Raw genomic sequence first — 27,986 nt, 5'->3', positions numbered from 1 at the left:
AATGAATGGATTCCAGCGATATTTAAGAGCCAGCATGAGTAGGGCTGGTTGGGGCTAGAGTGACTCCTAGTTTTCTGGTCTCAGACTAGTCTTCTGGTCCCAGACAGGGACACAAGAGGCCAGGTCTGGGGAATGATATGGAACTCACTTTTGGGCAAGTGGTGGGGTGAGGTGCCAAAGTGTTCACAAGTGAACTTAGCATAATTGAACCAAGAGTTGGTGAGCAATCCAGAGAAGCGGTACGGGGATGGGCAGAGTCCCCAGGAATTGCCACCGTGAAGGTCAAGATGTCCTGACCTCTGTCCCAGCTAGGCCATTCCTGCTTCCTGTTTCATAGAGCTCTTCCCCAAACATGAATCCGCTATGACCCTAGCACTCTGTGATAAACCCCTTCCTCTTTCCCCTACCCCCCGCCCCCCGCCCCCAGCAAAAGGCTAAACTCCCGAGTCTACCATTCTTGGCCTTTCTCCCTGGCGCTCAGCCTCTGCCTCATCCTAGCCGCGGATCTCACTTTGCCCCCCTCCTAGCAGGCACCGCGCATCTCTACCCCCCCCTCCAAACCCTCACTCACGTTGCGCCCTTGCCCCAGCCAGGCCCAGATGGAAGGAGACAAAGGATTTTGGAAAGTAAGCACTCTCCAGCTCAGGCTAAAAGGCCCAGGCCGAGGGTTGGAGGGATTTGGCGGGAGCCCAGGTAGCCTTCTAATTGGGGCGTCGGGGGCGTGACAAAGTCCAGACCCGCCACAGAGGGAGGGGCCCCTCCTGAGCCACTGCCCGCCGTGGCCCCTCCCCTCCAGGAGCCGGGCGGGAGTGCTGGGCACTGATTGGGCCGCGTCGCGGGCCGCGCAGCACGACCGATGAACGAGGGCGGGGCGCGGCGGCGGGAGAGGGAGGGAGAGCTCCCAGGAGCCGCGGCGCCAGCGGTCTGAGCTCTGAGATCCCAACCCGAGAGAGGCGGGTGGGGCGGGGCGCGAACCTCGGAGCGAGCCTGACCGCTCGCCGGGCCGCGGAGACTGTCGCCAGGCGCCAAGGTAGGGATCGGTGGGGAGGAGACCTGGGGAGGGGAGCGGGAGCGGAGGAACGCCTGAACGTCTGCTCGGAGCCTGTAGGGAAGAGGGATGGTCTACGAGGCTGCGTCTAACGAGGGCCTCTGGGACCGCATTGGTGCGGGGATCCTCCCCCTTTTTGGGGGGCCGGATCTACGAGGTGCCTGCGGGATCCCGCTTCTTTCTGCGCCGGCTGCCGGAACCGCATTTGTACCGGCGCTCAGCCATCTGCGTCGCTTCCCCAGCTCTAGTCTTCGGGACTGCTTTCATACCCGGCGCACTTCCCACGCCCTCTCCAGCCGTGGGTGGGAGGCCGTGTCTCTGCAGAGTGGGCCCAGACCTGTGCACCCACGTGTGGATCAGCGCAGAGTTCTCCTCCTACACGGCTCTCCGCTGAGTCTTCCTGCAAAAACTGGAGATTGGGGGGGGGGGGGGGTGGATGAATGGGACAGATGTGTCGTGTGGCTTTAGCTGCGCAGTCGTTCCCCTGGATGGGGCCTGGGTGGAGGGGTTGGAAGAAGCGGACACTGCGGCTTCAGGGGCCTATTAGGTACAGAATTGGTGGCTCAACGGGAGCACACGTGCGCGGAGACCTGTGTGTGGTGTTTGGAGGTGGGTGTGCGTGTCACGTGGACAAAGGAGTGTGCCTATGTGTGTGAGGAGAGTGCATGACTGGATGGAGTGGCGTGTGAGGGCCGATCACATGGACGTCTGCGTGCGACGTTGGCGTGCGTCTCTGGGAGGGGTTCGTGTGTGTCTCGAGGGTGCAGAGGTGTAGAAAAGGTTATGTTCCAGGCACAGGACAGTGCCTTTGTGTGTGCATATGAGGCTGTGTATCGGCCAAGTGGGCTAGGGCCTCGGGGATCACACAGCTTGTGTCCTTGAGGATGCACTGGCGCCCACACAACCCTCACTCCTTCATTCCCCCTGGATGGGGTCTGGGTGGAGGGGTTGGAAGAAGCGGACACTGCAGGTACAGACTGAACATCCACTGTATGTCAGACCGTGTCCTAGGCTCACAGACTCTGGGACCCTTGCCTCCTCCTTGGTCTCTCACCCTCAGTCCCCACAGCAGGCAGGGGGATAATTTTTAAACCTCATCCAACTGGTCATTGCTCAAAACCATCCTCTGGCTTTTGAGGCCTCCTGGTCTCTGTCCACAAACCCCTCCAAGGCCAGGCCCTGAGTCCCAGCTTGAAAATGGCTCTCTGTCATGCACAGTGAGAGCTTCCATCCTCTCCCCCTCTAAAATCCTTACTCAGTGGTCATGAAAGAACTTACATACCACCTCCTCCAGGAAGCCATCCCTTTGGCCAGGCAGAGCGAATGGCTGGGCCTTCTCATCCTGGTGTAACTCTGCTTGCCTGGGTACCTCTCACATGCAGAGCCCCACTCCAGCAACAATTATCCTCTTGCTCTTCCTCAGTGTGAGCACTATTCCTCCTCACAGCCTTTGCAGATGCTGGTTCCTCTGATGGAACCATCCTCTGGATGGTTCTGTCTGAAATGCCCTTCCCAGATGTGCACACTGCTTGCCTCCTCACTTCCTTCAGATTCTACTCACATTCTATAGAAAGACCTTTCTGACCACACTGTAAATAGTACTCCCAGCCCCTCACTCTTGATTCCCCTTACATGGCTCCATAAAAATACATGACTATATTTTTCTCCATAGCACATAACCACTCCACAAATACCATCTGTTAATTACTGCCTTTCTTGTTTGTCACTTCTTGCCCCTACTAGAGATTAAACTGCATGGAAGTAGGGACTTTCTCACTGTTTTATTTCCTAGCACCTAACACAGGCGGTGCTTATGGACTATTTGTTGCATGAATGAGTGACTCTGAATTTGCCTTCCAGCAGTCTGTGTCTCTGGCTGCTCCCTACCCTGTGAGCCCCCCAGTCTGGGGCTAGTTCTCCTCTTCTTTTGTCCTCCAGATTCCAAGTTCCTGGAAGGCCAGGTGTGGGAGAATTGTGACCACATTTGCATGTTCGAAATATTCCCTCTAGCAACTGGTATGGAGGAGGACATGGGGTGGGGTCGGGATATGAGGCTGGAGGTAGGGGTGCTGTGTGGCAGAAGCAGTGGGAAGAAAAGTAGAGGTCTAAATCCTGACTTCGTAAGGATTCCCCAGCAGTGGGGAGATCAAGGAGGGCTCCCAGAGGAAGAGATATCTGAGCTATCCTCCAGCAGCAAAACAGAAGGAGGTGTGTCCCTGGCAGAAGGCACAGCTTGTGCAGAGGCCTGCCAGCAGAACAGAGTCTGCAGTTGGGGAAGCTGCGAGTGGTGTGATGCAGCCAGAGTAGAGAGTAAGTGTGGGGCTTGGGTAGCAAGGATGGGCGAAAGGAAGAAGATGGGCTCCTGGGTTTCTGAAGAATTGGGAGGAGGACAGTACCTAGCTCTGCAACAGGCAGAGGAGGAAGGGCAGACTTGGGTGAAATGCTAAGTTGAATGAGAACCCTGTGGGTCAGAGCTGCCTGGGGACATGGTGGGGAGGAGGCAGCTGGCTAGAAGGAATTGGGCTGGAAGTGCAGACCTGGTATGGAAGATGAGGAGGGGCAGAAAAAGGAGGCAATGCCTCGAGCTCATCAGCCAAGATGTTCTGAAGATGCACTGAGGGTTGCCATGCCAAGTTGGGCACAGAGCCCACTGCAGTGCTTGGGGCCTTTCCAGGGATGACGGGAGGGGGCGTCCTCACAGTAGGCATCCTCAAGCATGACTTGGCACTAGATGCCTGGGCCTCCCTCAAGGAGAACTGAGTCATCCTGGGCAAAGGCAGGAGCTGCAGAGGGTACCCGTTGCCAGGGCTGTCCAGACACTTGTCAGGAGCATAAACACGGCTCTGGTCAGGCAGCCTGGCGATGTCAGGGCCACCTTCTGTGTCTGGCCTGGATGGCTAGACTGCCTCCTTGCAGCTTTTCCTTCTGGCCAGTTTTTGGATGGCCAGGCCATGTCCTCTCACCCTGCATGGTAGCTGCTCAGCCTGGCCCTGGGAGTCACAGCAACCTTCCAGAACTCAGAATGAGGTCTGAGTGGTACCTGAAGTCATTCCAGGAGGGACTCCTTGAACATTTGGTATCTCTCCTGCTCTGGGCCTCCTCTGAGTGACCCAGATGGATGGGGGCATATCCTGAGGCCAGGACAAGGAGGCATCTGGAGCCAGGGTCTGTATGTTGGAAGTAGTCAAACACCTTGGAGAGAGGGGCATAGCCTGAGGGGGTTAGTGTGCCAGGCCATCCTGGAACCAGGGGGCAGATATGGGGTTGTACATTGTACATCAAGGCTCTCTCTTGGTGGCTTCTAGATACAGATACACCCTAGCCCTACATCACTCAGGCACAAACTGTTTTTCTGTCCTCGATCTCACCTACTTCCCTCTATAGCTCTGGGAGTTGGCAGGATGGCAGCCTCCTGTTTGATTCACATAGGATAAAACTGAGGATCCAAGAGTCCCAGGGACTTTTCTAAGGCAACACGGCCCAAGTCTGGGAGGACAGGATTAGGATAGCTTTTCCCAGTGAGAGAGGGCCTGAGTCTGGTCATCTTGGCTACAAGACTAGGCTGGTCCCTGGGAGGCTCTCTATGCCCATAGAGTCCATGCTAGGCCCTGAGCCTGGGTCCTAGCCTCTCTGTCTGTCCTTCTATTTGCCCATCTGGTCCCTAGTTGCCTACCCAGGCACTAGGTGTCACTACTGAGGCCTCGGCTTGGGGAGGACCTTGAGAGCCCCCCTGGGTGATCCCTCAGAGAGGGGTAGCACCTGCCCAGGACACACAGCCCATCCTGGTGGACAGGTGTCCAGTGGGAGTTCAGACTTGACCTTCTGAGATCAGGCTTCCGTGGTCCCCACGCAGACCCCACCCCCCCATCCTGGAGCACATGTACATGAAGACCTAAAGGCACCCCAGTGCACATTAACACATTTACACGTCTGTGTTGACCACACCACTAGAGTTCTGTCTCCATGCAGATGACCTTCTCTGTTGGACTCTTTTCCCCCCTGCCCCCACATAGACACACACCATGACCCCAGCCCACATCCCTGCTTGCACACATTCTCTTATGTGTGGACACAGGCCCTCAGATGCATAGCCTCAAGTGTTAGGCCCTGTCGCCTGGACATGAGGCTGGAACTTGGGGCCTCCCCGCTGCCTCCCTCGCAGACATGCTTAGTCACCTGAATTTGATCCAGGCAGAAGGGAGGGTGGAGGGCCTGACGTCAGCCTTCATAGCCGCCTTATGCCGCCCGCGCATCCATCTGGGCCACAGCGTGTTCTAGGCAATCGCAACAACAGCAGCACAACAAGTCACTTTTACGGAGCTTCCCCAGTGGCAGACTCAGTCCTGAGCCCAGTATGGGTAGTGTTCACACCTTTACGCCCCATGACTACCCAGTGAGGTGAAACTCCTATTAGCCCCATTCCATAGATGAGGAAAACTGAGGCACAAAGGTGAAGTCACCTGCCCGTGGGCCCACACCCGGAAGAGATGGAGCCTGCAGCCTGGCTTCAGAGCCTGGGCCCTTAACCAGGGAACAGGACCCCAGGTTGGAGGAGAAAGACTTCTGCCTTGACTTACTGTATGAGCCTGGGCCCATCCCTGGCCCTTGCTGGGCCTCGCTTTCCCATCTGAGAAAAGGGAAGAAAGGGAATTAGAGGAGGATGGCTTCTCCCTGGGATAATAGCCTCAGGGAAATCATATGCAAATTGTATGAGCCAGGGCCATACAAGGGGGCTATAGGCAGTGAGAGTGAGGGGCAGCAGAGTGGTACATCTACAGGGGATAGTGGGCTGGGCCAGCCAGGCTTGGAAGGCTCCCTTCGGCCTTGGCCTCTCCTTTTGCAAGCGGCCTGATTTCTAAAGCCTCCCTGATACATCAGCTACATTCACTGTCCCTGCCCCCCCATCTGTTTTATGAAGGACTCCTTGATGCTTCAGCCGTACTCACGCTCCTCCTCTCCGTTAGAGAGGCCCTCCTGTTGTTCTAGCCCTACCTGCCTCCCTCACCTCCTCCAGGGAGGTCTCCCTGGTGTTCCAGTCCTACTCATTCTCTCACTTCCTCCAAGGAAGCATCCCTGATGCGCTAGGCTCACCAACTGCCCCGTCATTCCTCTAGGTCCAGCCTTCATGTCTTCTTCTATTGCCAGTCTGAATTCTCTTCCCCCTTCCTTTCTGCACATCAGTATCAGCTCTACTACCTCTAGGTTTTCCCTCATTTAACACCGTGTGTGCCAAGCACAAGGGTTCTGGGTGATGACCTTGCCCACTATCCCTCTCTAAGCCTTGTGGCCCTAGGGAATCTGCATCCATGGTACAGATGGAGAGACTGAGGCTCAGAGTCAGGAAGGAGCCTGCCTCAGCAACCCCACAGTAGGTTGGCAGGCAGGATTGGAACCCAGTCCAGGATCCCGTGTGGCCAGTGGGTTCTAGTGGCCCTACCTCCTTGACATCTGTCAAAGCAAGGTGATGGGGGAACAAGGGCTATGTTCTTAAAGTCACTGTGTGAGTACAGAGGAAGTTAGCACCAGACAGGAAGGGCACAGAGTCAGGAGTCCACTCACTTCCTTTTCCTTAGAAGATGCGGAGTCTGGCCCAGGAAGGAGGAAGGACATTGGGCTGGGGTGGGGCCAGTGCTTAGCCTCCAGCAAAGGTGGAGTCCCAGTCTGATACCAGGATTCATCCTGGAGTCAGGGTTCAGCCCAGGGTTGTGGTGGAAGGTAAAGGCTGGGGCTGGAGTTGGAAGGTGGTTTGGGATTCAAGCTGGGCTCAGTCCTTAGCCTGGGGCCTGGTTTGGAACTCAGAATGCAGTAGGGTCCAGGGGGGTGTAAGGCCTGGTCATGGGGAGCATTTCAGCCTGAACAACTGTGACAAATATTTTGGGCACACAAATAAACTGGAAGGAAAAACACAGGAAAAATAAGGGATGACTTTTTAGTTTAGTGGTTTGTCCTAACACCCGCCAAAGCATCAGTCCCTCCCCTAATGAACACTATCCTAAGCTACGGTCTCTGCTGAGGCAGGAAAGGGAGTAATGGGAGATGGCAAACTTGCTCTGTGGTCCTGGAGAGGCCTTCCTGGAGGAGTAAGTGACTGGCTTCAAGTATCCAGGAGACCTCTGCGTGACCAGCGCCCAGCTCAGCTTCCAGGCAGCAGCATTGGAATGCTCTGCAGTCAAGGGTGGGGCTGGTGAGTCACTGGGCTGTCTCCTGGATGGGGCCTGAGCTGACCCTGGACTCTCTTTCTCCCAGTGCTGCTGGGCCTCCAGGAGTCTGCCCATGTCTGTCTGTCCTGACTCCAGAATATCAGCTTCTTGCTGCTTCCCTGTGAAGCCGGCAAGGCAAATGTGACCATACCTGTTTTATAGATGGGGAGACGCAGGTCTAAGGCCTGCTCTGCAGCAGAGCCAGATGTGTTTCCAGAATTCCTTTAGTTAGTAGGGACAGACTTGACTTTGGATGCTAGCGACTCAGGCAGAGGAACCAGGTAGGGCAAATTCATGAAGGTAGGACCTAAAGATTGTGGCTGCAATAGGAAAAGGGCCTGGAAATCTGACCACCATACTCCATTGCCAGGATTGAAGCCTTCTCTGTCCTCTTTTCTCAGGTTCCCAATAAGGCTGAGGACCCCTCGAAACTGTGGCAATGGAGGGGGGCCCAGCAGTCTGCTGCCAGGATCCCCGGGCAGAGTTGGTGGAGCGAGTGGCAGCCATTGATGTGACCCACTTGGAGGAGGCCGGAGGTAGCCCAGAGCCTGCCAGAAATGGTGTGGACCCTCCTCCAAGGACCAGAGCTGCCTCCGTGACCCCCAGTGGTTCTTCAAGACCCTCCCTAGCCCGGCCCAGCCTTTCAGCCAGGAAGTTCTCCCTGCAAGAGCGGCCAGCAGGAAGCTGCCTGGAGGCCCAGGCTGCTCCTTATGCCACAGGGCCATCCAGCCACATCTCCCCTCGGGCCTGGCGGAGGCCCACCATTGAGTCCCACCATGTGGCCATCTCAGATGCAGAGGTTGGTGGGGCAGAGCTAGGGTGTCCTCCTGAGCTTTTCTGTAGTCCTCAATGAAGATGCTTTTCTGTCGCAGCCCCTGCTACACAGCTGCCCAGCCTTTGCTTCCGCATACTCTCAGAGTTGAGGAGCTTGCTGTCTCATAATATGGCTCTTCCTACCAGGGAAGCTCTGTCTGAGCCAATCACGGGAGCCAGTCACTGCCTCCTGGAAGTCCCACCATTCCTGCCCTCAGGCCAGGCCTCAGAAATAGGCCCCTCCCTCGTCCCCCAAGAAGTCCTCTTAGAGAGTTGAAGATAGATAGTACGTCTGCCCTCTCCACCATAAGTCTAACAGAGCTTTAGCCCCTGCTTCTAATCCTGCTCCTTAGAATCTGCTCTGACTCAGAAGCTGCCAGCATGCTACCAGCCTCTGGTCTTGCTTTTGTTCCTCTGTCCCAAGGGCTCTATCCTTACCATGTAGATACGAAAGTGAATCCTAGTTCTGAGCAATTGCGGAGTTCTACCGATTGCGGAGACTGGGCTTTTCATGGGCTTTTTCATGCCTGAGCCAGGGCTCTGGTCTCCTGTCCCTAAGGCTCTCTTCAGCTTTCTTGTCCATTCAGCCAAGACCTTGCATATAGCTGGTTCTAGAAATACTTGCTCATGTGTTTCTCACAGATGTAGGTCTCCCAGATGCCCGCGTTCAGGCAGGAGTCAGTGCATTTTTCCTTCACCACTTCCTAGGGAGTAAAGTACAGCCATGGCTCACCATTCATGTTTGCAGACACTGTCCAAGGCCTCTTGTCACTTTTGGTGGCATGGACACTGCCACGTTTCTCCCCATCCAAACTTGAAAGGTTGATGAAATGTGGGGTTTGAGAGTGAGGGGCCCAGAGCCAGGATTGGGCCCTGACCAGGCTCCTGGGGTGGGATCAGTACTGCCTCTGGGTCAAGTTTTACCTGATGCTCCCCTCTTTACCCCCTCCCTCCCCCACCCCTAGGACTGCGTACAGCTGAACCAATACAAGCTGCAGAGTGAGATTGGCAAGGTAGGACTGGGACAGGCCGAGGGGACTTTTCTCTTGAGGCTTTGTAGTGGCAGCCTGTCAGGACCCTCTCCTTGACAGTTCCTTCTCACCTGGGAATGTGAGGCAGAGTGAGAAGGGCCCTAGCTTAGAAGTGAAGAAAGTTTGTCCTCTAGGAAATACCCATGGAGGGGTGGGAAATGACTCACCAGTCCTGATTCCTTCATTTTTGATAGAAAATAAAGAGGAACTGAGGGAGCATAGAGCTGTGTTGAGCCAGACAGAGGCAGTGACCAGGGCACAGGAGTCTTCTCCCTGTCTGCCAGAAGTGTATGCCTGCTGGGGGCCAGCTGGTGGTGGGGGTGGAGATGGGCTGTTGGGGGAGACGGCCGGAACTGTTCAGGGTGGGGTGGGTATTGCCCTGTGCAGGTGGGGCTGACCGGTGCCTATTTCCAGGGTGCCTACGGTGTGGTGAGGCTGGCCTACAATGAAAGTGAAGACAGGCACTATGTAAGTCTGGGAATGGGAGGGAGGTGTTGTGCCGGCCAGGCCCCAGAAGCCCGGGCAATGGGCAGTGGCTGTGCTGGGAAGACAGAGGACAAGGCTGCCTCTAGAGGGAGTGAGTTCCTATCCCTAAGGATACGCTTAGTAAAAAGAGTAAGCTTCTTGACCTTGAGAATATCCCAGCAGAGGCTGGACCCATCTGAGGGGAGAGCTCCAGAAAGGCTTATTGGGGAAATAGGGCTGAGGCCTAGACTCAGATATGGTCACTTCCTAACCCAGCTTACCCACACACCTAGGCCATACCTTCAGTTCTGGTGGCCATCACAAGTGTTCCTTTCTGGACCTCTATCCACATATAACCAACCTGTTCTAGCTTCTGGTGGCTGCACTCAAGTGACATTTCTGCCCCTCCCTCCTCAGGCAATGAAAGTTCTTTCCAAAAAGAAGTTATTGAAGCAGTATGGCTTTCCACGTATGTATCTGCTGGGTCCTGTGCTTGGGAACTCCTTGCCTGGGGGCAAAGGAAGAAGGGACCTTGGTCCCTAGCTATTTTTTTTTTAGGACACGGGTAGAAGTGGGGACAGCATGAGCAAAGGCCTGGTGGTGGGAATGTGCTTGGTGGGTTAGGGACAAGACCATGGTCTTACAAGGTTCTTGCTTGAGGCTGGTTGCAGGGCCATGGTGAGGCCCGGCCTCCTGCAACAGGGGCTTGACTCACCTTCCTGGTCGCAGGTCGCCCTCCCCCAAGAGGGTCCCAGGCCACCCAAGGGGGACCAGCCAAGCAGCTGCTGCCCCTGGAGCGAGTGTACCAGGAGATTGCCATACTAAAGAAGCTGGACCATGTGAATGTGGTCAAGCTGATTGAGGTAGGAAGCAGTGGTGAGTGGGTGGGAACTTGTGCCCAAGTCCTGTGCTTAGGAACACTCAGCACAGACCTAGGGTTCTAACAGTAGATATGGCTAAGGCCTCCAAAGACAGAGCTAGACTTGGGGTGGGGGCTATAGGGAGGTTTCAGGGGTCAGTTTAGGCTGGTTTGGGATGTTCTCAAGGTCTCAGTGAGGGTAAAGGGCTACCTGGAAGCAAAAAGTGAGTCCCTCATCATAGCAGGAGGGGAAAAGAGCTGGGTGTCGCTTGGTGGGCCAGGATTGAGGATCAGTGATTATTTTTTTTTAAGATTTTATTTATTTATTTGACAGACAGAGATCACAAGTAGGCAGAGAGGCAGGCAGAGAGAGAGGAGGAAGCAGGCTCCCTGCTGAGCAGAGAGCCCCATGTGGGGCTCCATCCCAGGACCCTGGGATCATGACCTGAGCCGAAGGCAGAGGCTTTAACCCACTGAGCCACCCAGATGCCCTGCGGGTCAGTGATTTTTGAGGCCTCTTCTATCTGGTGCCTGCACAGTTCCTGGTCCATTGTCTGGGGTCACTGCAGAGCAAACCAGAGGTCCTGGGGCTGCTGAGTACAAGGAAGTCTGGGACTCCAACCCCGTGCCTCCCCCACCCCTTTTCCCATGTCTGTTTCCTCTGACTAGGTTTTGGATGACCCAGCTGAGGACAATCTCTATTTGGGTAAGTGACCCAGCTTGTTCCCAAAGCAGCTTACCGGAGTCAGTCTGAGGGCTCCCCAGGAACACACATGACCTTCAGATGGGCTGTGTGAACATGTTCTCAAGCCCTGGATTCCTTTGCCCATCCCTGCCAACGCAAGCTTGGAATATCCAGTTAACTAGATTGAACAAATGTTCCTAGGCCCCCTCTCCACTAATCAGACAGACAGTGGATCAGGTAGATGCAGGAAGCAGGCTGCGTGATGTGGGTTCCCAGATCCTATCTGATAGTTCTCTGCCTCAGTTTCCTCACCTGTAAAATGGGGACAATGTATCTACCTCATAGGGCTGATATGAGGGGTAAATGAGTCATTATATACAAGATGATTGGGTTATTAATGTTAATTTTATGGCTGGGTTTAGAGGCCCTGAAACAGGGCAGAAAGAACACTGGCTTAGCAATTAAGGCTGAGGCTTTAGTTTTCCCTCCCTATCCTACCTGCCTCTCTGCTATGATGTTTAGGAAAATTCCTGCCCCTTTTCCAAGCCTCTGTCACCCACCTTCTTCCCAGAAAAGGAACCCATGCTGAATCAGATGAGGCAGATCCATAGGAAAGCTACTCTTACCCATTTACTTCCTCTGATACCCTGGAGCCCTGACCCATCCCTCCCAAAGGTATGCTTGGATGCCTGACCCTCTCCTACCTTCCAGAATAGGGAGGGACCTTGGCATCACCTGCTTTGCTAGCCTGGCTGCACCTTACTTACTTTTTCTTTTCTTTTCTTTCAGTGTTTGACCTCCTGAGAAAGGGGTGAGTTCCCCTTCCCAGTCAGGCAGGCCAAGTCTAATCCAGGCCTTCTTTTCCCTCCCTGTGTCCCTAGTCCCAGGATTGGCTACTGTAGGAGAAAGCAGAGGCCAAGGCCCTGCCCTTGGGGACAGGGCAGGTGGTCTTGGGGAAAACAAGAGAACAAGAGGGCAATTCTTGGAAGTCTGGTGGGGGTCAATGAGGCTAGAACATTCAGACAGTCCTCTGGAAGAGGTTTTGAGCCAGGTCTTAAAGACCTGGAAAGATTATGAGGGAGGAGAGGGAGAAGAAAGTGTTTCTCAAGCAAATATGTAGAGATGGGGCCCTTATGTGGATTCAAATCACAAATAGTTCTTTCAGCTTTTGAAGTTTATGAGTTGAGTGGGTGCGACTCCATTTGCTGCCATTTACAAGAGGGGAAGCTGAGGTTCAGAGGGGGTAAGTGGCTTGCTCAAGGTTACACAGTTCTAATTCATGTCTGCCCTATTTGGCCTTCCCAGGGTATTTGCAAAGCAGCAGACATGGGGTAGTGGGCATAGGCCTGGGTGGACCAGAGGCCCTAACTGTCCAGACCTTGAATATAGGCTACGTATGTCTTGTGATTTTTCTGTCTTCGGGGAGTGGGGTTGCTAAGAGTAGCATCCTTCTAAGATTCAGAGGCTTTCAAACATTTTTTACCTTTATTCAACTTAGTATGTTTTACATTGCCATCCATATCTGTAACTGAAACCAAAGTTTTACAGATCTTTATTACATGTGATACACTCTGATAAATTCTACTTCATTAGAAAAACAAAGCATTAGTCAACAACTGAATTGATTTCATGGCCCTCTATTTGGTTAGACCTAAAGTTTGAAAAAACACTGCTCTTAATGGCCTTTTTTGCAACAGTTTGATTATGGGTAATTAAATACTCAGGAGAAGGAATACTAAGCCAATCAGAAATTAAGATAAAGCTAATTTGAAATTATAGTGATTGTAAAGGGATATTTGGGTCTGTGTTTTAAGTGTTTCATTATATGGGAGAAATAGCTAATGTCTTGATTTCTGGGGAGCAATTTGAGCATAGAGGGCTCCCCAGAAGTCCTGAGGAGCCTACATGGCCCAGCCCCTGTCAGCCTTCACGAGCTGTCTGCTTTTACTCATTCTGATTCAGTGCTTCTCTACCTCCCTTCCTGTAGACCTGTCATGGAGGTACCCAGTGACAAGCCCCTCTCGGAGGAGCAAGCTCGTCTCTACCTGCGGGACATCATCCTAGGCCTTGAGTACTGTGAGTCGGGGGTTGTGGGGTTGCTGCTTGCCGCCTGGAACAGGGGACGGGAGGGAGACACCAGAAAGGGTGGAGCCCAGGCTGAGTTAGCTCTTTGTAGTTCTTGTCTGTCAGCGCTGATCTACCAATCAGTTTCATTTGGGGGGCGTGGCAGGGCTGTGGGCGGGGCTAAGTTCTGGTGGGAAGGGGAGGGGAGGGAGTGGTGGCTGCCTTCCCTGGATGCCTGCAGGTTGCTTCCTGGTGGCTAGTCACCATTGAGTGGGGCTGTACCTTGGGAGTTCTCTGCCTATATCTCTTCTGATGAGTTCTTAGGCAAGGCTTAACCTGTCCACAGGGCCTTAAGAGATATAGGAAGAAAGAGATTTATGTCCAGCTCTCTTGTCCTGTCATGGGTCCTTTGGGTGGGGAAGGGTGTGTTTAACTGTGAGGACCCTAAGGTGATGAGAGCTCAGGAGGGAGGATGGTAGGGTAGCCTCTATCTCTGGAATTCACTTATTCACTCATTCATTTATTTCACTTACTTCATTCATATATGAATATCTGCTAAGTGACAGGTAGAGGCAAGGAGATGACAGACACAGATGTGAACTCAGGGAGGGACCTCACAGCGTAGTGAGAGGAACAAGAAACTAAGCAGGCAGATATAGTGCAGGGCCTGCTAAGGTTAGGGAGGCACAGGGCTGTCAAGAGTACTGAGAGGAGGTTTCCCAGCCCTGAGGGATGGGCGGGAGGAAGCATGCCAAGCATAAAGAACTGTGGAGAGGCCCAGTGGGGAGTGGGCATATCCTGTTTGAGAATGGGAAGAAGTAAAATCTGGTTGAAGCGTGGGGCTGAGGAGGGTGAAACATTCAGGCCACACCAGGAGGGCTGGCCGTACCTCCACAGAGGACTTTTCCTGATTTTATCCTGTCAGCATTGTAAACCCCTGAGGGCTTTGAGAAGGGAGGGGCATGATAGGATTTGCCTCTTAGAAAGCTCTTTCTGGCAGCTGTGTAGTGGCTAAATAAAGGGCAAGAAGTGGCCAGCTGGTTAGGAAGGAGGCTTTTTCTACAGCCCAAGTGACAGATGGTGAGGCCTGGATTAGGACAGTGTCAGTGGGGAGAAGATAGGCAGGAGGTGAGCAGGAACAGCACTGGATGACATACTGGTCGTGGGGACGGGAGGGCCCTCAGACACCTATGTTTCTGGCCTGGTTTGGGGAATAGAAGTGGTTCCCAGCTCTCTAAAATCTTAGCTTGGTTTATCGGGAGCATATTTTCTCCCTGGGTGAACAGAGTGAGGACCTAGCTGAGGTGACAGGAACCAGGGTTATCTTTATCTCATTTGAGTCACTCCAGTGCCCTCTAATTAATACTGTCTTTGTACATATGGAGAAACTGAGGCACACAGAAAGGAGGGCTTTGCAGAAGGTCAAGGGTCTTAGACTCAGGGGAAGGGGGCATTTCACCCTGAGTGTGACAAGTGGCAGCCACAACCCTGTACCAGGTTGGCTTCCACCCCTTCCTATCCTGGGCCTTTCCCTACAGCGAGGGCCTGTAGTCTCCCATCCTCTGTCCCCACCCCACCCACCCAAAAACAAGCTAATCCCATCTGGCTTTTGACTAAAGCCTTATCAAGACCCAGTTAATCATAGTGAAGGGCTTTCAGGATCGCATTGGTCAGAACCAGGGGCTGGACGGGCAGATGAATGGAGGCACCAGGCACCGAAGGTTTATTTCTGTTGGTGTGATTCTGGTCCTCAGAAGGGAAGACTTGGGGAAAGCTCTGTGATCAGGGAGCCCCCGGTCTGATTTTTAAAGATGGGGCAAGTGCAGCAATGCAGGTACGAGAAGCAGTCAGATCTGGAATATATCTTAGAGAAGCTGAACCAGTGGGACTTACTGATGAATAGGATATGGGGTCTGAAAGAGAGAAAATTTGGGAATGATCCAGAGGCTTTTGGCCTGAGCAACCGATAATGGCCATTAACTGAATAGGAAAGACTGGAGGAGGAGCAGGGGTCTTCTGTTTTGTTTGTTTGGTGGTGCTGGTGGTGGTGGGGTACGTTGCTGACAGAAAAATCAAGTTCTGAATTAGATGTGTTATTGAGAAATATTGAGATCTACATTGAGATGTCTGCTGGATATCCACATGGATAAAGAACCCAAAGTTCAGGGGAAAGGTCAGGATTTGAGATAAGAATTTGAGACCACTTTCCATGGTCAAATACACAGCCCCTTGAGCCTCTGCACTCCAATGGGTGTGAGTTAAATCTCTCCTGTGCATCAGGCACATAGGAGGCAGTCACTATAGGACCGATGGTTTGGTTGTTACTGTGTGTGTGACACTCCCTTTGCCCCTAGCCTTCCTCTCTTCCACTCTCCTCTCCTCTTTCTTCTTGCCCTTTCCATCTTCCCATCCCAGCATCTTGGCATCTATTGGTCCAGGGGAAGGTATTTGCTGAGTGGGGAGCCCATTAGTGGGTGGCTGGGGTAGAGTCAGTGCCTGCTGTCAGCTGGGACATCTCTGGCCACCTCAGCCTGAGACGCCCATTTGTCCTGGCAGTCCCAGAGCCAGGAAGCAAGGTGAGCTCTCAGCCTCCTGGAGTAGGCTGCTCCTTACCCCAGCCATGTTCATCCCAGCAGTACCAAGGCCTGGAATGCCCTCTCTCTGAGCCCAGAGTCCCTAAGCCTGAGGCAGTACTTCTGCAGGATACATTACTATTCCACCCTATGTCCAAGAAGGAAGAAATCTCTGACCAGGCTGGGTGGGGGAAGAGACTGGAGATATGTTTTGATAGGCTTTGGGACTGCAGATAGCATGAGGGAAGGCCAGAGATGGGCAATGGAGAGCCTCCCTTCCTGATTTCCTCTGAAGGCCCCCTCAGCAACATGTGTCTCCATTGCTACAGAGAGCACTCCATTTGGAGTCCAAAGAGTACTACTAAGAGTCCAGTCCTGGCTTTGCTTCTAACAGCCTGGGCTGGCCTTGGTGTCTCCACGGCATAGTGGAGCAGAGGGGCCTAAAGTCCCTTTTGAGGTCCTGAGAGGAGTGTGTGCATGGGCTGAGATGGCTCTGCTCCTTCTCACTAGAGTTTGAGATGGGCTTCCCTGGCCAGGTGAGGGCAGGTGGTGGTGGGGGGGGGGGCTCCAGGCATTGGTCCCCCATGCCAGCACTCAAGCTGCCTCTCTCTGCAGTGCACTGCCAGAAGATCGTCCATCGGGATATCAAGCCGTCCAACCTGCTCCTGGGAGATGACGGGCATGTGAAAATTGCTGACTTTGGCGTTAGCAACCAGTTTGAGGGGAACGACGCTCAGCTGTCCAGCACAGCCGGGACTCCAGCGTTCATGGCTCCTGAAGCCATTTCTGATTCTGGCCAGAGCTTCAGTGGGAAGGTGGCTTCTAGGACCTAGGCTGAGTTGGGATTCAGGTGGAGGGGTGGGATAGCTTGCAGTGGGGCCTTGTTTCTAGCCTGAGGGTGTCAGGGTCCTTAATGTCTCAGGAGTGAACACTGAACATGGTCCTCTCCTTCCTGTTTGCCTCTTCCTGGAGTCTTGAAAAACTCCCCGACGTTGGCCGCCTCTCATTTTCCAGCAAAATGGCCCCAGGTCTCCCCTGCAGATATTTTCTGCCAGCTGCTCTGTGCTGAGTACAGGTCGGGCTGTGGAACAGACAGAGCCCAGACAGCCCAGCTCTCCGTCCTCCTGGAGATGGTGGAAAAGAGCAGGAGAGCTCATGTTTGGGAAGAAGTTGGATGCTCCCCTCAGACTCTTTGGAGATGGCAGGGTTTGAACTAGGCCTTGATGAACGGGGAGGATTTGAGCATGAGGTGGAGTCCAGAAAATATATGAGGGCACTGAGGGGCACAGGGAAAGGGGGCGCGATAGGGCTTGAGCAGAGTTTAGAAGGCTTGGGGGCTTGTGGTTCCTCCTAACTGACAGAGGCAGTAGGCATGGCTTTCTGAGCAGGGGATTTCAGTGTAGTGTGTTCCCCTGGGCATGTATGTGTTCTCACCTGCCAAGAGGCTGTGGTCCAGAGGCATTTGGACACGTGTGGGTGTGGAGGAGCTCAAAAAAGAGGTCAGGGATGTAGATAGAGTTTTTTTTTAAGAACTTCTAATTTTGATATAATTCCAAGTTTACAAAAAATTTCAAGATACAAATTGCAATAATACAAAAATCTCCCATGTATCTTTTTACCGAGATTCACCAGTTATTGACATTTTGTCCCATTTACCTTTTCACCATCTCTCCCTGTATTTATGTAATTAATATTACATTTTTCTGAACCATTTGAGAAGTTAAGTTGGAGACATTATCCTCCTTTATCACTAAATATTTTAGCAGATACTTTCTAAGAACAAGGACATTCTCTTACATAATCTCAGTACTATTATCAAAATTAGGAAATTTATCATTGATACATGACTATTATCTAAACGACCTTATTCACATTTCATCTGTGGTATGGATCCTGTCCTTTAATGCCCCCCCACCTTTTTGGCCCAAGATCTGATCCAGGGTTAGTTAGAGCATTCAGTTGTCACATCTCCTTGGGGTCCTTTAATCTGGAAGATTTCCTCAGCCTTTCATTGTCTAGTCTGAACTTGACATTTTTTAAGAGAACAGTCGTGTTACTGTATAGAATGATGTCAGTTTGCATTTGCCTGGTGCTCCCTGGTTCCCTGGTTGGATTCAGGTGAAGCATCTATGGCAGGAATATGTAGACAGACATTTGAGAATCATTCACATTCACTCACATTCACATGAGAGAAAGTGGAAACCAGGAGAGGAGATAGGATTCCAGAAGGGGAAAATGTAGAGAGAACACACATTAGAACCCAGGATTTGAGGGAGCTGTGAGCAACTGTGGAGGTGACTGAAGGCCAGGGCCTTAGTATGGACAGGGTCCATTTCTAGTGTTAGAAGAAGATAGATGGTGACTTCTCCAGTAGATTATCAGGAAAAGGGATGAGGATCTGGTTTAGTGAGTCTAAGTTTAGTACATACCATGGTTTCTGGGGTGCGCCATGGGTACTACAGATGTGACCCTGAAGGTAAAGGTAGTTTTGCACCTGCTGAGTTAGAAATGTATCCAGTTTGGGTCTGTTACAAGGGAACTTGGAATCCCTGAGAGGTAGGGGCCCTGTTCTAGTCATCCCTGTGTCCCTAGTGCTCAGCACAGGGTCAGGCAGAGAACAAGTGAGTGGGAGTATTTGTTGAGTGACTCCATGACTGAGGAAGGAGCTTCCCAGTATGCCTTCTCCCATAGCGCATGGGAGCTAGGTGAGTGAGGGGCATTGGTTCTTTTTGAGGGACTGATATGAGCTGTTTCTTCATAGGCCTTGGATGTGTGGGCCACTGGGGTGACGTTATACTGCTTTGTCTATGGCAAGGTGAGTGCTGGGTGGGCTGGCGGAGCTGGGCAGACCCAGACCCTTGGCACCGTGGGCTGGGCCAAACTGAACCAGGATGAATGACAGCTACAGGCCCTTCCTTTGTGTCCTAAAGCCAAGTGACTTTTGAAAGCCGCACCTGGCCCAGAGAAGACTAAAGGAAAAGCTTTTTTCTGTTTTCACCTAACCCTTGGGAGGAGAGTCATGTGAAGAAGTCCGGGGACAGTAGACAGCCCAAAGGGAGATGGTGGCGTTGCCACCTCTCCACCAGAGCACGCCCTGCCCTTCTGGCCCTTGACGCCATCCATTCTTTTATTCATTCATTCCACAAATTGTCCTTGACTTTTGCTCTAGGGCAGGCTGGGCCTGGGGAATGCTCAACACTGACTTGGCGGAAGTCCTTGTCCACAGGTGCTCCCACTCTAGTGACTGCACTGAGAGGTGGGAGGGCATCTCAGTGAACGTGTTCGCAGACTCCAAGCCCTGGGAATGGAGGCCCTTCTGCAGGTGCCTATTAAGCCAGTGCCCAGCCTCATAGTTCCTTCAATGATTCATTTGTTCAGTCAGTGTCTCTTGAGTACCTGCTGTGTGCCAGGCCCTAAACAAGTTAGACAAGGTATCCCCCATCTGTTAAGGAGCCCAGAGCTGCCCCCCACTTCTGGCAGCACCAAGAGATGGGGTCAGTCCCCCAGGGCAAGTTGAGGCCCTGGGCCTGCATCCTTTGTCTGCTTCTCCACCCAACAGTGCCCATTCATCGATGATTACATCCTGGCCCTGCACAGGAAGATCAAGAATGAGGCCGTGGTGTTTCCTGAGGAGTGAGTTACCCATGAAGGGGGCTCCTGCCCACCCCCAGGAAGTCGTGTCTGAGTTGTAGCAGAGCCTTTGCCCTTTGAAGGCCCCCCCCAGCCTGCAGATCTGGAGGTGGGGGTGCTGTTTCCTGGGAGGGGCCCCTGGTGGGACGGTAGAGCAAGGTTTCAAGGACTTCTGATTGGATTCTATTGTAAATGGAACTCTGAGACCAGGAGTTGGGCAGGAATGACCCCAAGTCACACATTTACACTGTTCGTTCTCTAGAAGCTTCCGTGGGGTTAATGGTGTCAATCTTACGCACACGCTGGAACCACAGGGAACCTCTACTTTCCTTACATGGGGTAGGAAGGCTTCAAGATAGCAGTATGCCTCCCCATTTTGTAGATGGAAGAGGAGACTTCTAGAGGAGACTTATCAGTGGGATCTGGGATTTGAAACCACTCCCTCCTCCCTATCCCTTTGTGACTAAGGTCTCTGAGCCCAGAGGGACTATTTGGAGTAGTCTCCCTGCTCATCTGTGCTTCTTCTGATTATGATATTGGCTATCACAGCTTCTTACTTTAAAGGGCCCTTCTGCCATCTGATCAAAGTCCCCTGGACAGGTCTGAAACCAACCTGGGTACTGTCCTCAATGACTCCTGCTCCCTTATGCCCACTCCCAATCCAGTCCCCAAGCCCTATTGAATCTACCTCATATATCTCTTGACTCCATTGATACCTGTGCCCCTAACTGGTTCTGTCCTTGGCCTTGTCTAGCTACCTTTTCTGTGGTCTCCCTGCTGCCAGCCTCCTTCCTGTCCAGCCACCACAATCAGGTCAGGTTGACCCTAATAAAACACAGAGCAAGTTTCAGGCAGTGGCAATGCTCCCCTTATCTCACCATGTCTCCTGCTTAAAGTTTTTTCAAGGCTTCATAGATCCCACATGAAGAGGCCCTTTCCTAACCCTGGCATTCAAGGACCTCTGCCTCCTCTAGCCAACTAGATGCCAGCCCTTTCCTATAATTGCCTGTCTTTGTGCCTTCCCTGCTGCTGTACCCCAATGCCAGAGGTCTCTTTCTTCCCAGCCCAGGAGTTGTAAAAGGGATTACATGTCTAGGACAGTGGAGGGATCCAAGGTCAACAGTCCTCTAAGAGTGAGTTCCTTCTCTGCAGGCTTGGACAGATGGGCTTCCCAAAAATCTTGGTAGCAAAGAAGCCTGGAGTTTGGGGAGAAATAGTCCAGGTTAATGTGGAGCTGAGAGTCCTGCTCCCCCTTCCCCTGAGTCTCTCATCCCTGCCCTCACTCCTCTGGTTAGCAATGTGTCAGCCCACTAACCTCTCTGGGCCTCAGCTTCCTCCTCTGTCAAATGAGAATCTTTCTTAGCTACCTCCCAGTCAGAGGAGAGGATAAGATGGCGAGTGGGGCAAAGGCTCCTAGCGTCCCATAAAATGCCTCTTCTCACATTATCCTCACCATTTCTGCCACCCGGGAGTGTTCAGTTACCCCTGGTACCCCTGGAATTGCATTTGTGTTTGTGGCCCCTGCCTCCTGAGGGAGATGGCTTTATTTCCTGTTCAGGAAAGAAGGATATCCATCTATTTATTTTGAAACTCTCCCCTTCTGCCTTGGTACCTTGGGGTATCCCTCTTGCTCTTGAAGAAATGAGGGTTGGGTGTGTCTCTGCCCTGGCATGTTCTGTTGAGGGAATCCCAGAGCAGGTGGGGATGGAGAGGTGAGTAGGAAAGAACCCTCACTAACTACCTCTCCCTCATCTTCTTCCTTCCCCCCTTTTAGGCCAAAGGTCAGTGAGGAGCTCAAGGACCTAATCCTGAAGATGCTGGACAAGAATCCTGAAACAAGGATTGGGGTGCCAGACATCAAGGTTGGGGAGCCAGAGGTCTTGGGCTGAGTTGGTCTTGGACACAACAAACAGGCCTCAGTTTCTCCCTCTAGAAAGCTCTACACCAAGATATATAAATCATATATTGGGTTTGGATTTGGGGTTTGTGGGCTTTGGGTCCCCTCAAGGCAATTGTGGGTTGAATGCCCATGGTCCTTTGCTGACTGGGTGTCTGTCTATCTGACCTCTCCCTGCCCTCCCAACTCCACAGTTGCACCCCTGGGTGACCAAGAGTGGGGAGGAGCCCCTTCCCTCAGAGGAAGAGCATTGCAGTGTGGTGGAGGTGACGGAGGAGGAGGTGAAGAACTCAGTCAAGCTCATCCCCAGCTGGACCACGGTGGTAAGGGGCTGAGGGGCAGAAGGCTCCCTTGTCTTGGGAGGGCCTTAGGTGGACATTGCCATTGCCTGAGACTTGCTGTGTGCTGGGCCCTGTTGAAGGACAGAGGGCCATCTGGTCAGCCAGTCCCGAAGCTGATCTGTACTGAGACCCTGCTGGAGTGCAGTGGGAAAAGAGGTCATGTTATTTAGCCTCATGGCAGGGAGACCAGGAGGCCTGGTGAGGAGAGTGAATGATTTAAAGAAATATACTGCCCTCACTGAGTGTCAACATTCATCATGACTGGAAGAAGCATTTCCTCCCTCTCTCCCTCTCTCCCTCCCTCCTTCCCCCCTCCCTTCTTTCCTTCCTTCCTTCCCTTCTCCCCGCTCCTCTTCCCCCTCCTTCCTTCCCTCCCTGCTTCCAAGCATTCTATTAGGTGCCAAGAACATGATGGTAAGAAGGCCTAGGAAGCTTTTGGATTGGAGATGTGGCCCTGTGCTCTTGGATCCCATGCATGTGCTCCCTGCACTTTCCTCTCACAGTTTAGTTTTTTTCATCTTCCTTTGGACAGGTTCCATATTAACTATTGTAAGTTACTCATGTAGCCCGTAGTGGCCACTTGGGATTTTGGGGGGACACTGAGAACCATGATCTGCCCTGCACTGAAGTATCACAGCAAGTTGGGGTAATTACAAGGCAAAAGGAGAGCTGGTACCTGTGCTGTAGGTGACATCAAGCCTGTGCACTTTGGCCCTCCCCACTGGGTCCAGGCCCAGCTAAAGCCAGTGGCCAAAGTCCTGCTCATTTCTATGATCTGTAGAGCTCTAGGACTCTTATGATGTCCCTGAAACCAGCCAGCTCCCATAGGGTCTCTACTGCTATCTCCTTGGTCTTAGCCACCACTCTCTCTCTCCTTAACCACTGGAATAGCCTCCCAAGTTGTCCCCTGCTTCCACCCTTACCCCCACTACGGTTGCTGCCCAATTCAGTAGGCAAGGTGGTCTTAGTGACTAATCATGTCCCATTTCAGCTGAGACCCTGCTCACTTAGGCTACCATGTCACTCAGAGGAAGAGCCCCAGCCTTAACCACCCTAGAAGATGCCACACAGACTGCCCACCTCCCATCTTCCCACTGCCTTACCTCTCCCCTCCTCCCTCCGTTTGCTCAGCTCTAACCACATAAGCTGCTGCTCCAGAACCTTCCTTCCTGGCAGGTGCTCCTGCCCAGATATCTGCAGGGCTCACTTCCTCACTCCCTTCAGGCCTTTACTCCAAAGTCACCTCAGTGAGAAGTGAGCCTTCCCTGGCCCCTTATCTAAAATTCCTACCTCCTCGTTGCCATACTATATCCTGCTACCTTGTTTTCTTTTTCTCTCCTTAGCTCTTACCACTAAGTAGCATACGTTTTACAAATTTGTCTTATTTACTGCCTGCCCCCCAAACTAGAACACAGGCTCCATGAAGGCAAGAATTTTTGCCTCAGTGTGGTGCCTGTGCCTAGAGTATTGTCTGGCAAATGACCAGCACTCGATAAATAGTTGTTGGTCGCATTCAATGAATGAATAAATGAATGAGTAGAAGAAAAACTGAATGCAGCCCCACACTAGGCATGTGTGTGTATAGGCAGGGGCCTAGAACTATCCGTATTGTGGGAGGAGGGGCGAAGTCAGCGAACCAGGGTACAGCATCTCCCCATCCAGGCATCTCCCGCAGGCCACTGTGCAGCTTCCTTGCTGCTCTGCCTGCCACAGCTCTCCTCCGCTCCATCCTTCCCACCTCAGCTATAAGGCATTTCCTGATCTCTGCATGTCCTCAGGATAAAGCCCCTGCTTTCAGCTTGGCATTCCAGACCCTTCACAATCTGCTTCTGGCCTCTGGGCACCCCCACGCACCAGCTGTGCTGAGCTCCTCACCATTCCCAGAATTCACCCTTAACTATCACCCCTGTGCTCTTGCCATTTTCTCCACTGGTAATAATCTTCTTTCCTCTGCTTACTGAAAGGGAGCCTCCGCAGGGCCCACCCAGGAGTCTTCCCCATAGGGAGTTAGAGAGGAGGATGCCAGTGTGTCTTGGAGCCTGGCATCCTCTGTTCCTCACTCTGATGTGTCCTCCCCAGATCCTGGTTAAGTCCATGCTGAGAAAGCGTTCCTTTGGGAACCCATTTGAGCCCCAAGCTCGGAGGGAAGAGCGATCTATGTCTGCTCCAGGAAACTTACTGTCGTAAGTACCAGTGGGCTGAGGCCTACAAGGTGCTCCCTGGGGTGGCATGGGGGCTGGGGTGTATCCCTGCAACTTTAACTGTCACTGGGCTGTGCAGGCTGAGCCTGGAGCCTGGGGACTCAGCCAGATCTCCGAGGAGGGCCCTGTTGGCACCTCTGTTCTCAGTGCATGGCAGCCTAGTAGAGGTTTGCAGGGCTTGTGTCTGCTCCTTGTAGAAGGTTGCCTGTCTGTGAAAAGAGAGGCACATCTACTGATTCTTCCTGGCCTGGGGGAGTGTTAGCTTTCCTGAGTAGCCCATGATCCCTCCAGCCATTGCTGAGGCCATGTTCTTAGGCAACACTTTGGGAATGCTCATCCAGCAAGTAAGGAAGACAGGCTGGCTGGCTGATAGGGCCAGGGAGGAGAAATTCCCATTTGCTGAAGGCTCCCTACTGTGAACCAGGCATGTGTATTCACCGCCTCCTAGGAGAGGTGGGAAAAGTAGTTCACCAAACCTCTGTGAACTTTGTCCTCCGTTTTTCCACCTTCTTCCATTAGAATAAAAGTGAGTTTGGGGTGCCAACAAGGCCTGCTGGAGTTTGTGCACTGACCCATAGAGAGAAAATAGTGGGGGGGGTCCTGGACCAGAAGGTGGTCCTGGGACACTGGTTGCCTTCCTCCAGCCTGTGAAGGGTACTGCAGAGGGGAGACACTGGGTACCTTTCCACACCCTCTGCCCCTCCCACCCGCTGTGTGAGAAAGGTGTGGTCCCTAGAGAGGGGGGTGCCAGACGTCCAGTATTTGAGCCTCTCCACATCACTTATTCGGTTCAGGGACCCAGACATTGGTTTCGTGTGAGGCTACCCTTTGGTAAGTGGGCTCTTCAGAGCATCAGGTCCCATTCCGTGGACAAGCTGGTGTCTGCTCCAGCCAGAGGTTGCTTGCCTGTGGTAATGTCTACATACCAACTGCTTGCCCTCCATTTGACAAACTTCCTCGCCAGTGGATGTTGAGGGATGGGTCTTTGGAGAGGCCTTGACAGTCCTGAGCTTCTTTTTAGTTCTGTCTCTTGAGTGAGGTGGCCAGAGTGAGGAGAAGGAGTTCCCCAGGCTCCTCTAGGTCTGCAGGCCTCGATGATGGAATTGGGCTTAGTGTAGGGGATCACATATGTAGCACCCAAACAGAGCCAATTTTGAGAGTGAAAGAGGAAGCTGTTACTAAGGCATTACAGAAGGCATTAGGTAGGACCATGAGGATGAACAAACCTGGATGGCCGGTTACTCCAGCTCATTGCCCATGACTCAGCGCCCCCTAGTGGTGGCACAGGAAAGTCACGATCTAAAGATACGGGTATCTGGCACAGAACGGGTCCCAAGAACACCACTGAACAAAGCAGTCATTAATCACTGTCCTTTCATGGACATGTTAATGGGGAGGAAGGCCAGTTTACTCACCTGGACTGTGATAGAATTGGGCTTAACCCTTTTCAACTATAAAATTCTATAATTCTGTGACCCAAGTTTAATTTTGAAAAGCAGGTTTTACCTCATCAAAGTCCCAACATTTGTCCTAGATAGACTCTGTTTTTTATGCTTTGGGATAATTGGTGAAGCTCTACAGTAGAGTTAAATGGTACTGATTTTGTTTTTTGCACTGATTTTTTAGTATCAAAATCTACTCATTGGTCATTTTAAAAAGAAAAATCTTTGGGGAATAATCAAATATAGGAATGCATTAAATACGGGACGGAATTCCAAGACTGATAGATAGACTCTGCCCTATGAACAAGGCAAAGAAAATACAAAACCAAAGCCTCTTTACCCAGGATGATGGGGGCTGAGCTAGGCCACCATGGAAGACCTGACCTAGCTGGTACTCAAGGATGCAGGGGAGTCAGCTGGGTTAGCTTGTGAGCAGCTCTGGAAGCCAGGCTGGGAAGTCTAGACTTCATCTCCAGGCAACAGGTAACCACAGAGACTTGTGGACTGAGACCAGGGTTAGGGAGACCGGCCAGGGGCCACAACGCAAGGGGCAAGACTGAGGGGAACTTGGGGAAATGGTGGTGGCAGGGTGCGGGGGGAAGTGGTTGAAAAATTGTGGAAAGGAATGGCTCTGTGTGTGTGAGAGAGAGAGAGAGAGAGAGAGAGAGTGTGTGTGTGTGTGTGTGTGTGTGTGTGTCTTCCTGAGTGCATGTGCTGACCCCTGAGGTCCCTCTGCCCCTGGTGTCCCCTGAACAGGAAAGACAGGTGTGGTGAAGGGGGCAAGAGCCTGGAGCTCCCCGGCGTCCAAGAAGATGAGGCTGCATCCTGAGCCCCTGCATGCGCCCAGGGCCACCGGCAGCACGCTCATCCCACGCCTGCAAAGGCCCACTGCCCTCATGCTGACAGCCGCCCCCGCAGGCAGGGGGCTGAGGACTGTGGCCCCTCTTCCGGCCCCCCTCCTTCTGTCATGCTGCATGACCTCAGCGCACAAGTCCAGGGACAGGATTGCAATGTTTGTCATCTGGGGTTGGGGGGGACAGGGCTCCCACGAGGCCTTTCTCCTTGTCCTGGCTCTCCCTGGGGGGACCCATCCTGTAGGAAAAAGAGGTACCCATGGTGCCTTAGAAACCCCACCTGGCTATCTGGCAAAGCAGGAGGTAGGAAACCCAGCTAGCAGGTGGAGGCCTGGTTTATGACTACGGCAGAAACGTCCCTTTGGGAGTCAGGCAGGCCTGGCTCAGTTGCCTCATGAACCTGGAGGGCTGTACTGTACCCACCTCAGGGGGATCCTGCGAAAGCTCTTGTCTACTGAGAATGCTGATATGGAGGCTCTGAGCCCCAGGGGGTTTTCCTGGGCCTCGTGGAGGCAGGGGCCAGCATTAGAGAATTCAGATTCCTCTTTTGCTGTCTTCAACTTTTACTTTTAACATTGTGGTGGAAGGGTGGTATGTAAAGGCCTGCTTGGGAATGACTATAAAGCTCTCACACAGTTTTGGGTGGTCCCCAGCATGCTCATCGTTATTTGGCAGCCAGATGGGGTGGACTGACCTTCCTTGATGGTTTCACACTCAGCGCATCTGGAGAATGGGATAAATGAGTGCTCTGGGCAGAGGCCTGAGTCAGGAGCACCCACCTTCCCTGCCCACTTTACTCCCTCCCTGCATGGTCCCCTGTAGAAGAGACACCAGGGGCAGGCCCAACCAAGGGCCCTGGACTCACAGGGCTGTGGCCTTGCAGATGCTGAAGTAACTGGAATCCGACCACCAATCCTGCACTGGCCTGCGCATCTGGCCTTGGAAGCTGCCCTCCTGTTGCTACAGTGAAGGACAAACTGCCCAGATTGGAGGCAGCACTGGAAGGGGGACCCTGGTGGGGTGTGCTCGTTGGCCAGTGGCCACAGAGATGTGGGCTCCTGCCACTGCCTCACCCCCAAGACCGTTGACATTTGGCCTGCACAGAGCTGGTGTGCTAGAACACATATGTGTGGACCTGGCCATGCTGGGGCGGACTTGATCTTTACCCTGGGATCTGTGCCTGGCTGGCTTGGCATTTACTGACCAAATCCTCAAGCGATTGACCCCCAAAGGAAAATAAAACAGGCCTCCAGTACCTCCCCTGAAAGTATGAGCCAAACAACAAGGGATTTCAGTTGCCTGTGTGGGGCTCCTAGGGCAGGAAGGCTGGTGCTGAAGAAGAAAGCGAGGCTGGGCTGGAGGAGCGTCTGTGTCCTGCTCATCTTCGTGCCTGTGGGTATATGTTGCACCTGCACGCACAAGCATGTGCGTGCCCATCTGCTGCACACAGCACACCTGCATGTCTTGCACTGGCACATGCATCTGTAATATAGTTTCTATGTGTCTTTAAGGCTCCGAGCCAAATGTGGCTCATTGTCAGTGGGCCCACATTTCTCCCTGGCTCCTCTGCAACTAAGGCATTATAACCCAGGGGTTAAAAAATAATTCCGTACTGTTTTTAAGAATACTTTTTTTTAGAGTTCATGGGAGGCCCATCACAGATCCACAAGTTTCCTTGAGCATCTCTGCACTGGGGCCTGGAGGGTGGGAGTTTCAAGGAGGCATATCAGTTGGGTCTGCCCTCACAGACCTCATAGGTGGGCCTGGCTCCACAGCCCATGTCAGAGTCTGGATGAGGTGCTCACCCCATCACTGGGGGTTTTGGTTGGCATTATTGTTTCTGAATGTAGCACAAGTGATGAACAAACCCCATAAGAGTGTTT

At 52.8% G+C, this 27,986-nt stretch overlaps 1 protein-coding gene across 4 annotated transcripts; it reads left to right on the top strand.

Moving 5' to 3' along the window:
- Positions 1 to 883: 883 nt before the first annotated feature.
- Positions 884 to 27,986, top strand: CAMKK1 (calcium/calmodulin dependent protein kinase kinase 1). Of its 4 annotated transcripts, none has more exons than XM_032848988.1 (17): positions 884 to 1,030; positions 2,987 to 3,064; positions 7,650 to 8,047; positions 9,027 to 9,074; positions 9,507 to 9,560; positions 9,975 to 10,026; positions 10,287 to 10,420; positions 11,086 to 11,122; positions 11,891 to 11,912; positions 13,089 to 13,177; positions 16,354 to 16,553; positions 18,500 to 18,553; positions 19,298 to 19,371; positions 21,143 to 21,230; positions 21,460 to 21,588; positions 23,686 to 23,789; positions 26,987 to 27,986. In XM_032848988.1, the coding sequence occupies exons 3-17, from the start codon at positions 7,688 to 7,690 to the stop codon at positions 26,991 to 26,993; spliced, it is 1,452 nt and encodes a 483-aa protein (XP_032704879.1). In that variant the 5' UTR covers positions 884 to 1,030; positions 2,987 to 3,064; positions 7,650 to 7,687; the 3' UTR covers positions 26,994 to 27,986. The 4 variants fall into 4 exon arrangements, with proteins under 4 accessions (XP_032704879.1, XP_032704875.1, XP_032704876.1 ...); XM_032848984.1 differs by having other exon boundaries at positions 26,006 to 27,986; XM_032848985.1 differs by lacking the exon at positions 2,987 to 3,064 and having other exon boundaries at positions 26,006 to 27,986.

The sequence above is a fragment of the Lontra canadensis genome, unplaced genomic scaffold (genome assembly GCF_010015895.1).
Source record: "Lontra canadensis isolate GAN:19392208 unplaced genomic scaffold, GSC_riverotter_1.0 scaffold217, whole genome shotgun sequence".
In the NCBI taxonomy this organism is placed as follows: Eukaryota; Metazoa; Chordata; class Mammalia; order Carnivora; family Mustelidae; genus Lontra; species Lontra canadensis.
This window is presented reverse-complemented; position numbering and strand designations above follow the sequence as displayed.